The sequence below is a fragment of the Hoplias malabaricus genome, chromosome 3 (genome assembly GCF_029633855.1).
Source record: "Hoplias malabaricus isolate fHopMal1 chromosome 3, fHopMal1.hap1, whole genome shotgun sequence".
NCBI classification, from domain to species: domain Eukaryota; kingdom Metazoa; phylum Chordata; class Actinopteri; order Characiformes; family Erythrinidae; genus Hoplias; species Hoplias malabaricus.
Genome location: NC_089802.1, coordinates 49,118,620 through 49,133,369, shown reverse-complemented (window position 1 = coordinate 49,133,369; position 14,750 = coordinate 49,118,620). Strand labels below are relative to the sequence as shown.

The window sequence follows — 14,750 nt, the reverse complement described above, 5'->3', positions numbered from 1 at the left end:
GTCACGCTCGTTCTGTCCTTTGTAAGAGAAAACCATTTCGGCAAACTTTAAACATAGTTTTTATTGAATGAGTTGAGAGTGAAAAACTACATTTCTTTAGATGGTGTAAGACTTTGCAGCATATAGAACAAATACATTCGTGTATAAAATGCACAGTAAATCATACATCTCCTTTGCATAGACTATGACAGCAAGTGCAGGCAACTTAATGTGTACTATAAATACAGTGCACAGTGGTGAGCAGCTCATCTGACATCACTAATTTACACCAATCAGCAACAAGGCACAGCATTAAAATATTATTTCTATCTGTTTCAAAGAAAATGCACTCTTCATTGACAGGCTACATGCTAGAGAGAACAGTGCTATCGTGTGACTGTTAAACCTTGTTCACAGTCACACTGCGTTACAGAGAAAAGCTTTTGTTTGGTTCACAAATATGTAGATGGCCTGAATGTGAATAACAGTTTAACGGAGCCTAGTCCAGCCTTTTACAGTGGAGCTAATGTGAAGAATCTATTCCTAACCCAATGTGATTCATTTTTCGTTTTTTAATTGCCTTTCTCAAGATGGTGATAAGCCTCATCAGTCACTTTTGAGACTCCAGTAAATGGCTTCTGCTCAACAATGTGGCATTGATACAGTGCAGTCGATGAGTAATTGGCCATTTTTATGTATTTTGGATCTGTGTCCACAAACAATGGATTTTAAACGAGGAGAAGAAAAATAATGAGACGTTTAATTGCTCAGTTGTTTCTTGGCCATCTGTTGCACTGATATTTCAGCGTAAAGAACGGAGAAGGGTCAGTGCAAGTAAAGCAGACCTTCATAAAGGCAAAAGGCTGTAAAAATGACTTTGAAACACAACAAAAGACCACTGGGCAGGCCATAAGTGTCCCACAAATTATTAATACAGTGTGAAGAAGACGCTTCAGTAAGTAATTAAATGCATTTATAACTTCTTAACTTCTTATATGACTCCAACTACATTCATGACTCCTCAAAGTGTGCAGAAATGTATACACTGTTCACATGTAGTGTGTCCTAGAGCAAGAAGACGAACTAATGTAATGTAATTAAACATAAAGAATTGAACTTTATTTTGAATATGGAAGTGAAGATTGGCTCATGGGAGGGAAAATACCTCATACTGCAGGCCTTGTTTTGTTTTGAATCGAATCTAATAATTAAAATATAGAGAGCGGTAAAGGGAGAATCAGACTGTCCTAAAGGTGATGGCCAGGAGACTGGTGCCCAGCAGGTCTCCAAGTGCAGTCAAATAGGGGATGGCAAAGTTATCAGGGTCCTGACCATGACGCCATATTAGCCGTACTAATACTTCTGCCACGTAGAGCAGAATCAGCACCTGCAGAGAGTGAGAGAGAGAAAGGGTGTGAGTGAAGAAGGGCTACAGAGCTCTAGTTTCACTCACATATGGCTCTAATTTGGAGCTGGGTTTAAGCCAGGGCTTAGTAACAGTAATAGATTTATTACTGCCACACACCGCTCAAAACGCCAAGCCTTACTTTTTTCCTCCATTTCAAAAATCACCAGTTGCTTGCACTTCACTGAGTGTGGATGTATGTAACACACCAACCTCCTCACAGACAGTCACCCGGAGCGGGACTTGAACCCACAAACTCCAGGTCCCTGGAGCTGAGAGAGAGAACTGTGCAAAGGTTTAAGGCACCAGGGATTATGAGATTTAAAAAGAACAAATAGCATCCAACATTAGAATAAAACCAAATAATTTTATTCCAGTAAGTGTGATATTCTGGGTGTGTAATGTTTCCAAATCTCTGATCGTGGCAGTCGAGATTGGCTGGCGTGGCAAGATTGCTGTGGCTGTTTATTATCCGAGCAACCAGCTACTTTTAACAACATACTCATTTAATGGGCTCAATGAGTAACCGTAGTTATATATGTGTAAAGTGCTGTGTAAGCGTGTATGTGTGTGTTTGTGTGTGTGCAAGAGAAAGAGTTTGTTTGGTCTTTTGACCTCTTACTTGTAGCATTGCTGCAAGCAGGTAGCAACAAAGGAAAGCAGGGGTCAAAATGGTGTGTCCACCCTGCATCAGATGGACAGTGTAGAGGAAGAGGAGGTGGCCTGGAATCACCAGCAGCAGCAGAACTCTAGCAGAGGTGGAGTTCACTCCTAATCACAAATATAATCAGAAAGACAACAAACACAGTCTCTGTTAGGGATCAGTCTTCGAATTGTAAGTTGCTGTGGAATAGAGCATCTACCACATTTCACAATTATGAATGTAAACAATAATCAGTACAATACAAACAAAACGGCATGTCTCCAGAGTCTGGATTGTGACTGGTCTCTGACCTGAAGAGCACAGAGTCCTGCAGAGGTGTGGACAGCCCTCCTTCATGCTGTACGGTAAGGTTCCAGGGCTGCTAACACAGTGAAGGTAGGTAGAGATGCGGCTAGCCTGAATCCCCACTAGATTCCCTCCTACACCTAAAAGATAAAAAAAAAAAAAAAAAAAAAAAGTACAAAGAAAACTTTGTATGAAGAAAAGACAGTTGCTACTTAAGTGCCTCTATATGACACACATTCATTCATTATCTGTAAGCACTTATCCAGTTCAGGGTCGCGGTGGGTCCAGAGCCTACCTGGAATCATTGGGCGCAAGGCGGGAATACACCCTGGAGGGGGCGCCAGTCCTTCACAGGGCAACACACACATTCACAGCTACGGACACTTTTGAGTCACCAGTCCAACTACAACTAGTTTTTGGACTGTGGGAGGAAACCGGAGCACCCGGAGGAAACCCACACAGACACAGGGAGAACACACCACACTCCTCACAGACAGTCACCTGGAATGGGAATCGAGATCCCCGGAGCTGTGTAACTGCGACGCTACCTGCTGCGCCACTATGCCACTGTGTCCCAGTCAAAACATCCATGATTTATTTAATTTCATTGTCACAAACAAATTATTTAACAAGTGTCAACAACAAAATTTAGCTTTATTTGCTTTGTCCAGCATTTGCCTTCATTACAGCTTCTATTTTTTTTAAAGACACTTTCAAAGAAGTGTGCAGGCATAATTTTCCACTTTAGTTCCACACAAGTTCAGTGCTAGACGCTGGCTGCACTGTCTGCGTCTAGCAGTCCAATAATCCTACACATATTACTGTCTTTTGTCTGTGGCGACTGGGCCTTTGTTCTTAGAACAACAGCAGCTTCTTTATTTATTTAGCAGATCACCAACTATATTGTTCTTTTAGTTATGGCTTCTTGACAGCTCCACACCCTTTCAGACCTATAGTGTTGAGTTGTCTTTAGTAAATAGTATTTATTCAAATCTGAAGCAAAAGTAGAGATTGTAGTTCTCTGAGAAATAAAAGCTTTAAATATTGTTTGTCTGACGGTGGTCTAGCAGGTCTTGCCTGGTCGATAGGAGGTTGTACCATGGTTTATTGTACATCTGATATTTTATAACCAAACCACCTCTACAGGCCACTTCACTCTTTTGGAGCAAATCCCTCCACCTCAGAGCCACTTTTCACTGTACTTCACTGTGGCTAAATGACTCGTAAAGAACCCATACTATGGGTAACTGCATGACGTCATTACGTAAACAAGTCTGAATATCACTGATATCACGATACGGTGGTGCAGCAGGTAGTGTCACAGATACACAGCTCCAGGGACCTAGAGGTTGTGGGTTCAAGTCCTGCTCTGGATGACTGTCTGTGAGGAGTTTGGTGTGTTCTCCCTGTGTGCGTGTGGGTTTCCTCCGGGTGCTCTGGTTTCCTCCCACAGTCCAAAAACACACGTTTGTAGGTGAATGAGTGTGTGTGTCACCCTGTGAAGCACTGGGGTCCCCTCCAGTGTGTGTTCCTGCCTTGTGCCCAATGATCCCGGGTGGGCACCAGAACCCTGAACTGGGTAAGTGGTTACAGACAATGAATGATATATTGTTTTTAGCGTTTTAAAAATTATGATGATATTATTGTGAGCGATATGATATGGCACAGCACTATTGTGTAGTATAAAAGGAAGGAAAAAGTCAGCGGAGTGGAAGCAACCTAATGAGGGCATGTCCTAACAGCCCTGCATATGACTGTGTATATCAACAAGGTGAATTTCTCTCTAACCCTCACCCTCAGCCTATAGCGGATCTGACGAGTAGCAACAAGATTAACACTGTTTAACACTGACCCCAGTGAACTCAGAGTGTGAGGAATTACAGAAGAGAGGAAGAGGGAAGGAATGTGAGAGAAGGAGAGAGAGAAAGAGAGGATGATGGAGAGATGATGGAGATGATGGAAAGAAGAAGATGATGGAGAAGGAGAGCGTAAACCAGTAAAAAAAAATAAAAGAGCTAGATAAAAAAAGGAAAGAATTAGAGATGAATCTAGGGACAGAAAGAAAGCGAGGGTGAGAGAAAGAAAGAATAAATCATAGAGAGAATGTAAGATATAACTGACAAGAGAAAGATAGCAGAGTGAAAGTGTCAAAGAAAGAATGAAAAAGTGTTTGATAAGCTGCTGGGTGTGTGTGTGTGTGTGTGTGTGAGAGAGAGAGAGAGAGAGAGACCCCAGCCCACACTCTCAGGACCAGAACACACCAGCGAATCCAATCAGAATCAACCAAATTACAAAAACAGCTTCAAAAAATTTCCATCAGCTACTGGGTGACTCTGTGTAAATCTCAGAATAAACTGCAGTACTATTCAGCTTTAAACCATCAGTACAGAGCGGCAGATTACCTGACCACACTGACTGACCCCAAACTGAGACCCACCCTGACAAAATACAGACTCAGTGTGCTCATGGCCTCGCCACAGAGACAGGCAAATACAGGAAGACCTGGCTGCCCAGAGAGCAGAGAATGTGCCAGCACTGCCCTCTGAACAGGCCTGAGACAGAGCTGTACATCCTCACTGAGTGCACGAAATATAATCAGATTTGTCGCAGTACATCCACACCTGCCACAGCCCGAGGAACAGTGAGTGAGGACACCACTTCAGAGATATACACCTGTTTATTCAATACTATTATTATCATTATCAAAATGATAAATATTATTGATGATAATAACATTTTGTTCAGACACAACTGTAAACACTTACAATACTTTTATTTTTATGTTCTATGGAACATAGTTTTGTGAACACAAGTGCCAATATTTGTCATGTGAATGAACCAAATTTGAACACAGTTTGTTACTAGAGAACTAATCCAATAGTAAAGTAAATTAAATGTTTGATTTACAAACTGTTTTTTTTATACAGAAAATAAAGTGATTGCATCATTATTTATTTTTGGAAAGAATGTTGTGGCCCAAAGCTTGTGGAACCTACCATTAATGATGGGAGTGAACACTGCCATGCCTTCAAACTGAGGATCACTTACAGTCTTATCCAGAATCAACCCTCCTGCACTGTGGAGAGAGCAAGTAACAACAAACGCAAACATACATTATAAACACTGTATTGTAATATAAACTTTTATCTAAATTCAGGATGCACTGAAAACAATTAAATAAATCTTAATGTACTTGTATTTACACAATTCTTTAAATTTGAGCTTATTCATTAATTCATACATTGTCTGAAACTTCTTCTCCAGTTCAGGGTCACGGTGGCACCGGATCCTACCTGGAATCACTGGGCGCAAGGCAGGAACACACCCTGGAGGGGGCGCCAGTCCTTCATAGAGGACACTTTTCAGTAGCCGATCCACCTACCAACTTGTGTTTTTGGTGTTTTTGTGTGGGAGAAAACCTGAGCTATTTCAGCTTATTGAAGAAGTAATCTTATTTGTGTTTTTTACTCCCTGTACTTCATGAATTCTTGTGTATTTAAGTAAACTGTAAATGAGGATGAGGTTCTTCCTAATTCTATAATTCTAAGTTTCATTACAGGTTTGAACAGATTTGCATTATACTTCTGATCTTGCCCTCATCTCTAAAATGACTGGTGGTCAAAAGGCATGTTGCAGGTTTGATGTGACCAGTTGATGACCGTTAGTCCTTACCTGCTGATTATCATAGCAGCAATGACAGGACACCAGCCAGACCTTAGCACCTCTCTGATCGATGGACTGTGAAAAATGATGACCAGCCAGAGTGGGACGAGCGTAAGGAACATGGCACACGTCACTGTTGATACGTACCACAACTCTACAATGCAACAGGAAACTAACAGTTAAAGACAGTTAACCAACAGTAGTCCTTTGTATGGGGTCCCAGAGTCTAGAAACAACAGAAGTAAACAAAAAAGAAAAAACATTAATGAAAAACAGAAATGTACAAAAATACAAAACACAGAGGGACAACACAATTAACAAAAACATGTTCTAGAAAGAACACAACAGCATTTACTCATAACACAGTGTGACAAAAGAATATTTCTACAGGGGGAGTCAAAAGTCACAGGACACTCTTTTATCTAAATACCCCAGCACATAATAAGTGAGGGAGCCTATCTTTTAGGCCATGTCTGGAACATGGCCACCATCTTGAAAGCCGCCATATTGGATCAAGGGCAAGTTTTTTCAATGGGAATGTGGTCATGTAGCATGTCAAAAAATAAAAGTATTGTCCTGTGTTACTATTATGTCTACTACTACTAATAATAATAATAATGTTGTTGTTGTTCTTTTTATTAACAATAATAACAGTTAAATATAAAACCAAACATATAATAATAAAACTACTGATACAACGCCATACATAGAAATGGCCAAATATTATAAATGTATGTGTATTTGAATTTGTCACTGATGACGAATGAGAACACATTAAAGCACAACCTGTTGTAAGGAGAGCACACTAACATCACACTAGCAACAACACCACAGTGCAGCTAATTTGGCTAACTGATGACAATCATATACATCCTGTGCTGTATTCTCTTGACGTATTTGTATTTCCCCCAAAGTGTTGCTGAATTCTCATCTTCTGTCTGTTTTCTACATGATTTGTGGCCATGGGCCACCGTACCAGGGTTCTTTTAGGTGTATGCTCCAACTGTGCAGAAGTAATTATGAATTTTCTATGGACAGAGCAGTAATCGACAAGTATGTTGCAGTGTGGCCTACAACACATCCTGTCCGTCCTCTTCTGCCCTGGTTAGACAATAGAAACTGTTTTAATAACTCCGTAAGTGTGTCCAAGGTTTTTAGAACAGTCCAAGACCTACAATAATACGTAACACCAGCAAATTTTGATCATCGTGACCACTAAACTAATCCCGCATTATGCTATTGATCAGTAAATAAAGAGTAGTACTAAAGATACCTCACACCTAAGACGTTATATGATTATTTGAGGTCATGTTTTAACCTAAAACAAATTTCACAATAAACGAAATATTGTATAATTAATGGCAGATTCATGCAAGACCCAATAAAACCTTTTTATTAATTAATTTTTACATACAAATTTACATATTGAAAACAGCATCACCTGGTGGTTGTGGAAAGAAAATAAAATACGTTGGTGTTATATACATCACAAACCCCAGGCTCTTATCACCACTGCTATAAAGGAATTCTGTACAAGGAAATAGTTCACTAGATCATCATTAACTCATCAAATTAATAAAGCAGAAATAATAATAATAATAATAATAATAATAATTTTAAAAAATGGTGGAGTTGCCCTTAAAACCTCTAAAGCTCTCATAAGAGAGTGGATATGTTTAAATCTGGGATGTTTAAGGGTCTTAGAAAAATGGTCTCTAGGCTCTTTTAGGGTCTTAGTAAAGAGAACTAACCTCTGAACTGGAAGAAGAAGCTGCCAAATCCTGCCAGCAGTGAGAGGGTGATGAGGTCCCCAAGGCTGGCAGCAATAGGTGTGGCCACATTATCAGGGTTAATGCCCAACTTCCGAGATCCAATAATCACACCCACCATAACTAGGCCTATAAAGACAGCAAAGATCGACAAAACCAGGGTTTAGCTCTTTTCTCTGCTGCTATAATACAGACATATGGCTGGCTTTCCAGAATGACGCAGTGATGCATTATTCCAGAGAAGTCACATTTTCCACTTAACAATGCTGCCAATAAGTCAAGGCATGGTAGATGTCAGCTGATTCTGAAGCAGGAAAACATACTGTAAAAACAGACTGAACTTACATATATGGCTTCAATATGGCTGATAGATAATTCAGGTCCACTTACTCCTGGTTCGGAGCTAAAGAAACCAGCCAATTTGAAACTAAATTGTGGGGATCTGGATCTGGTAATACATACCTCTGTTTTAAGCTATGCAGTGTGTTTCTGTTCATGTAAATACAAGGGGCATTCTGTAAGTCCCTGGTATTTATATAATCTACTTATCATGCAGGTAGATTTATAATGGTTTTAGGAAGTGACATTCAAAGGTGGATAAATGTATTTCATACACCCTCAGTACCTCTCCCTGCCCTGGGGACAGTCTAACACTCCCACAAACTCAGAAACCCACCTGCTCACTATACCAGTGGGGTAAAGATTGCAATGTGTAGCATAATGAGGAGAAAAAGACCATTAAAATCAGTTAGACAAATTAGTATTTTAATCATAGAATCTAATAGAAAAACTGTTAGCACATCAATCTCTAATGTGTTTCTCTGTCCTTGTGTCCAGCATGGTGGAGCAGCAGGTAGTGTCGCAGTCACACAGCTCCAGGGACCTGGAGGTTCTGGGTACAAGTCCTACTCCAAACTTTGTGTGATTGTGTGTGTAAAGACTAATTCTACACAACTTTTTACGGGTTGCTCCCTAGCTACATTTGCCTTAAAGCTCCAGTGCAAAAGTGTTCAGTCTTTAACCCTTGGACATCTGAAATATAATTTGAAGGAAAGTATAAAGCATGCAATGAGCTAACCCAAAGTAAGAGCAGCAATGAAAGCTGTGGTCACTCCACTGGCCAAGAGTACAGCAGCCTTCAATAGGTCCACTCTGCCTCTGCTGACTGCCCCCAAAACTACTGCAGCCAGAGCCGCCAAAAAACCCACCACTGTGGCCTGCACCTGCCAGAGACACAGAATGAGGACGGTGTTGGTCACAGACCTAGTGTTAGCAGTTGACAATTCTGGGATGGACAACTTTGCATATGTGTATGTGTGTGCAGAAAGTTGGAGTGACCTGGATTAGGGCCAGATTGGTTGACACCATCAATAGTTGTTGTTTGGGGTTGTCCATCTGGCCTGTGTTGGCCTGGAAGAAAAGACAATTATGATGAAGTGGACGTGTCAGAGTGTTGTTGCTGTTGTAAGACAACCATGTATCTGTAAAAATTAAATGTATAAGAGAAAGACAATGGTGGAACCTTCAGTTTTTGCTGCTGAACAACAATTTTAGAAAACCTCTAAACCATTTCTTATGGAGCATTTGTAATGAAACACTCAGACAGTGTAAACACTTATATTTTCAAATGGTGGAGAAATAATTACCCCAATACAAAAGGTTACAAGTTTCAGATTCCACAGTCACAATGTCCATAATGTTTTTATATGTTTTTTAAATTCAGCTACTTAATATTAACTTAATTAAGCTTAATTTCACCACATCCAATTCAACGTGTTGACCAGAGGGGTATAAAGCCCCCAAGCGTTGGGCTCTGAACTGTATTTTAAAGTAATAGAGCATCTTTAGGATGATTTGGAGTGGTGTCTAAAATCCAGAGCTAATCACCCTACATCAGTACCTGACATTACTAATGTTCATGTGACTGAACACCTTCAAACCCTGGGGGCAGCTGTGGGTGATTGGTTAGAGGAGTGGGTTTGGGACCAGATGGTCACTGGTTCAATTTCCACAATCGGCAGGAGAACTGGGGTAAAGGTAGAAGAGAAAGAACAGAGCTCCTCCCTCAGGCCACAGCTGAGGTGCCCTTGAACAATGCAGCTAACCCCCAACTGCTCCCCGGGTGCCAGGGATGGCTTACTGCTGCTTTGGGTGTGTATTCACTGCATAGTGCTTTAGTGTGTGTGTGTGTGTGTGTGTGTGTGTGTGTGTGTGTGTGTGTGTGTGTGTGTGTTTGCTCACTGCTGTGGAGAGTCTGGATGCTAGAGTCATCTCCAGGTTTCCCTTCAAGCCCACAAGAGCTGGAACCAAGATGAACACTTCAGAGATTTCCTTAAACATTTCCCAGTGCTGAAAAACAAAACAAAATGGACTCCAGATGACATGAAAACACGAAATACATTCAGGAAATAATCACTGCATCCACAATCTGTGCATTCCTGTGGAAATTAGAAAGCTCTGTGTGCACTGTGTGTATTTTCTTGAAACTTTAAGTGACAAAAAGTACAAATAAAATATTTCCAATGTTTTCACTGACAAACTTTGTTGTATTTTGTATATGAACTCAAATAATCATCTTCAAAACGTTAGAATGGGAGCAAAACATGAGTAGAAGGTTTATGTTTTGAAACTCCACAATGAGCAGATAAAATAAAAATTACACAAAGGAATTGTCAAACAGGTCAAATAAGAACACAAGACTGCAAGGAATTGTGATCTTTCACCATCTACTGCATATGACATGATGAAAAAGCTCAGGAGAAATCTCAGTCTGTTTATGGACAGGCTGGGTGCCTCTGTTGAATGTAGGTGACCTTCAAGTCTTCAGATGGCACTGAATTAGAAACTGTCATACTCCTGTGGGACAGTCTATGGGAACGCCCAAAACTGCTGTCACTTAAAGCAGTCTACAGCTGCATCAAGAAATGCAACCTGAAACTCTACTGCACAAGGATAAAGCCATATATCATTTCTATGCAGAAACACTGCTGGGTTAATTGGGCCTGACCTCATTTCTGATGGCCCAAAAGACATGTTTTAGCTTGTTTGCTTGCTTTTAGAAAAAAATAAATTCAAGTTCCCTATGCCAAAGGAGAGTGGAGTGTTGGAGAGCGTAAGTCTTGTATCATGCAGGAATGGGCACAAATTTTAGTCTCAATTTTACTTTTAATTATAAGGAAATATGATGTTACATTGTTGTCAACATGCCTCAGCTCCAGTATTTTCAGTGTGTTACAGGAGTCACATTTTAAATTAGTTTATATTTACAAAATATAACCAAGATGATCAGAAGAAACATTAGATACCTTTCTTTGGACCATTATAGGTAAAAGAATGTTTCAAGAGAATTAACAAATCAGAGATTCGTTTTTTTCCCTGTTAGTTAAATCTATTGTTGGAAATTCATACTTACATAAGACATAGTTATAAATATGAATGTTGGATTGCGGATCTTGCTTCTCTCTCTCTTTTTCTGTCTGAGACACACACACACACACCTGAGCAGATATACAGGAATGACTCTGGAAGGCAGCCTTCAGTAGGGTGAGTCAGGTTACAGGTGAAACCTTGCAGTGTCTGTTGAGCTCTAGCTCAAAAAACATTAAAAACCACTTCCAGAGCCAGTCTGTGGAGATCCTCCTGAGACTGACCTGGAGTGAGCTCTTGAAGCCAAAGAACATATGAAGGAGACTAGAGTTCATCCTTCATTTCAATGAAGTAATTCAGCATCATTCTAAAAGAGTTTAAATGTCTCAGTGGTGTAACACAGCATCACAGAGTTAGAACTGGACTACTATGGGAGGCACTGATTATGGATATTCAGATGCAGTGGTCATTCAGCTGAGAATCCTTCAGATGTCCTTGCCTCAGAATGCAGTCAAGCAAGCAGTAAAAAGAGAGCAAGGTCTTCTGGGACTAGATTGCGGATGAGGACAAACACAGAGGAGAAATGTGTGACTGGCACCTGTTGGTCCCCAGCTTTTCTCCAAATCTGATTATTGTCTCTTTGTCTTCTGCTGTTCTCTAGCCGTCTTCTTTCGTCATCCTCATTTTGTTTTGAGGTCAGATATGGTCTTGATCTGTAGAGGTCAAGCCCTCTCTCGCGCGCTCACAGTGAATACAGAGAAATAAAGCATTCTATTTACCTGATTCAGATGTATACACCATTTTCATATGAACATGTGAAGGTTTGTTGTCCATATGACGTAGTCATGTGAAACAGAAAATCTGGAGTATTACTTTCTCAGTTTCAGGTTCAATACCTTGTGCACGCACAGACCCACACACACATACAGACACACACACACACACACACACACACAAACACACACACACACACTTAGACCTCACTCTTCAGTAGCTTTGCTACCGATGGAGTCCTGTGGAATGCGCAGTGTTGTCGGGGTTTGAAAAAGGTTCTGGTGCGGTGTGAGAGAGTGACCCAGAAAGCAGCCAGCTTCTTTTCTTTAGAGTGTGTCCTCTGCTGATCCGCGTTCATACCCTGCAGCAGGTCCCCCCTCATCATCTCGTAGAACACAAACACACACACACAGGCAGAGACCACTGGAGCAGATGCCAGCAGCTGGTGATCCTGCAGAGTTTACAATGTATCAAACGGAGTTTCTCTTCAAGCTGAATCTCCTGACCAGTGCTGATTTATCCAAGAGAAAATAAGAGTCCACAAGTGACGCAGGTGGGTGAAAGCTGAGTGGTCTTCCAAAAGTGGTTGTCTCTCACTTATTCTCTCTTTCTCTCTCTGTCTCTTTCTCTCCCTATCTATCTCTGTCCGCTCTGTGCTTATCTCTGCTCTCCCCCTTTCTCTCTCTCCCTCTCTCTCTCTCTCTCTCTCTCTCTCTCTCTCTCTCTGTGACTCACTGTGTGGTGAGATGAGCAGATTTCTACCTCTCCTTCTTCTTTCTCTATCAATTGCATCATCTCATGTTCTCCCTTTTAGGCAGCATGACGTCTTGTCTATTCTTCCCTGTGGATGGGTGTCCAGCCACATGCACAAAATCTCTCTCTCTCTCACACACACACACACACACACACACCCACACACACACTCACACCATTTTTCTCACCTGCCTTTAAATCTGTGGCTCTTTGTAAACAATTGACTTAGGCTTTCATTTTCAGAGAAAGGAGGTTTGTTCTTTCCTTTTTTTCACTCTCTCCCACTTAACCCCAGCAGACAGTTGAAGGGCAGTAGAGACTGTGGACTGTGACTCAGCAAAAAATATGACCCCGAGTTATGACGTAGGATTCAGTAACATCATGTTTCCTCCTCCTCTGCAGGTATGACTGCATGTGAGGCCGTACTGCTGCTCCACCTCACCGCATTTACTCAAACCCGTATCTTAATTCCTGAATCCCTTTAGTAAGGCTTTGTTGTGTAGTAACTGTTATGGATTATTTATTAACTGATTATGACACAAACGTGTTTGTATGTATGTGTTTGTGTGTGAGTGAAGACCTGGACCTGGTTAAAGGGGTTTAAGGGGGCAGTTGATGTGACATACAGTGTGTCTGAATACTTCATCTGTCATTGTGAGGATGTGAGGACATCTTACATAAGAAGACCACTGCACCAAAGCCACCTGTTGTGAGATGGATGCTGATGTGACTCACGGACAGAACGTACCCAGACTATCCACAGCTTACTGCATTAAAAATCCCTGCCCCTTTCCAGGAAAGCTAAAGGCATGTATTATATAGTCTTGAACTTTATACACCAATAATAAAATTAATACAGCAGGGATTTTTTTTAAATGCTTACTGTTGAATGATCTGTTGTTTATTTACATGTTTAAATGAAAATTTTAAAAAGATTACCACTTTTAAACTATTGGGAATTTAGTGAATATTATTCATTTTATTACTAACTTTGGTTTTATGGATATTATTCATTATATTATTAACTTAATTCATTCATTTATTATCTGTAACCCCTTATTCAGTTCAGGGTCGCGGTGGGTCCAGAGCCTACCTGGAATCATTGGGCGCAAGGCGGGAATACACCTTAACAGGGCAACACACATTCACACCTACAGAAACTGGTTTTTGAGTCATCAATCCACCCACCAATGTGTGTTTTTGGACTGTGGGAGGAAACCGGAGCACCTGGAGGAAACCCACACAGACACGGGGAGAACACACCAACTCCTCACAGACAGTCACCCGGAGCGGGACTCGAACCCACAACCTCCAGGCCCCTGGAGCTGTGTGAATGTGACACTACCTGCTGCACCACCGTGCTGCCCTGTTATTAAATTAATACTCAATATAATACAAATGTGAGTGTTTTCTCAGTTATTACAGAAACTTCCACATTTTTTTCTTCTACTCAAGTTGTTCTTGTAGCTGTACCCTTACTTACATCAATACCTTATTAAAGTTACAATAATTATAATTGAGTGTAAATTTCATGCTAATTTAATTCTTCATTTCAAAGCCTTGTACATTTGGCAGCCATTAAAGTCTCTACAGTAGGTTTTGACCATGTCAGGAATGAGCAGGCCACATGCTGTGGTCTGTATAATCCATTACTTATATCACATTTGTGGAAGGTGTAGTTTTTAGAGCCAAAGTACTATTCATCTTATTCAACAGGAGCTTAGCAACTCTTAGACTGAATGTGATAAAAGCTTGTGTGTATTATTAATATTCACAGAGAGTTATTGGACTGCTTCACAGAATTTAATGTGGGAGATTCATAAAAAGGGCGAGATCAGAACACAGTGCACGTTGTGTCTGTCACAGAGAATACTCATAATTTAATCAGCACATCGGTAATGTGGCCTGTGCAAAAGTTAGAGCTCATTTTGTATTTAAAATATGTAAAAAAGTAGCAAACATATAGAAAATTCAGAGAAATGTCATATTACACTATCTTCTGTGAAGAGGATACACTCTTATTTTCATTTAAAATATTGACTAAACATGCAATCTGATTTTGCACAAGTGTCACACCTTGGCCCTGTCCTGT

The 14,750-nt window shown here is 40.6% G+C and overlaps 1 protein-coding gene across 1 annotated transcript; it reads right to left on the bottom strand.

Annotated features, from left to right (window-relative positions):
- Window positions 1-77: 77 nt before the first annotated feature.
- On the bottom strand, window positions 78-11,461 carry LOC136691953 (solute carrier family 41 member 1-like). The gene is made up of 10 exons (XM_066664919.1): window positions 11,178-11,461; window positions 10,007-10,114; window positions 9,104-9,175; window positions 8,844-8,988; window positions 7,748-7,894; window positions 6,006-6,150; window positions 5,330-5,409; window positions 2,339-2,473; window positions 2,007-2,155; window positions 78-1,366 (listed from the first exon to the last, which is right to left on the bottom strand). Exons 1-10 carry the CDS (start codon window positions 11,184-11,186, stop codon window positions 1,217-1,219), a joined length of 1,140 nt encoding a protein of 379 aa, XP_066521016.1. The 5' UTR covers window positions 11,187-11,461; the 3' UTR covers window positions 78-1,216.
- Between the last annotated feature and the right edge of the window lie 3,289 nt (window positions 11,462-14,750).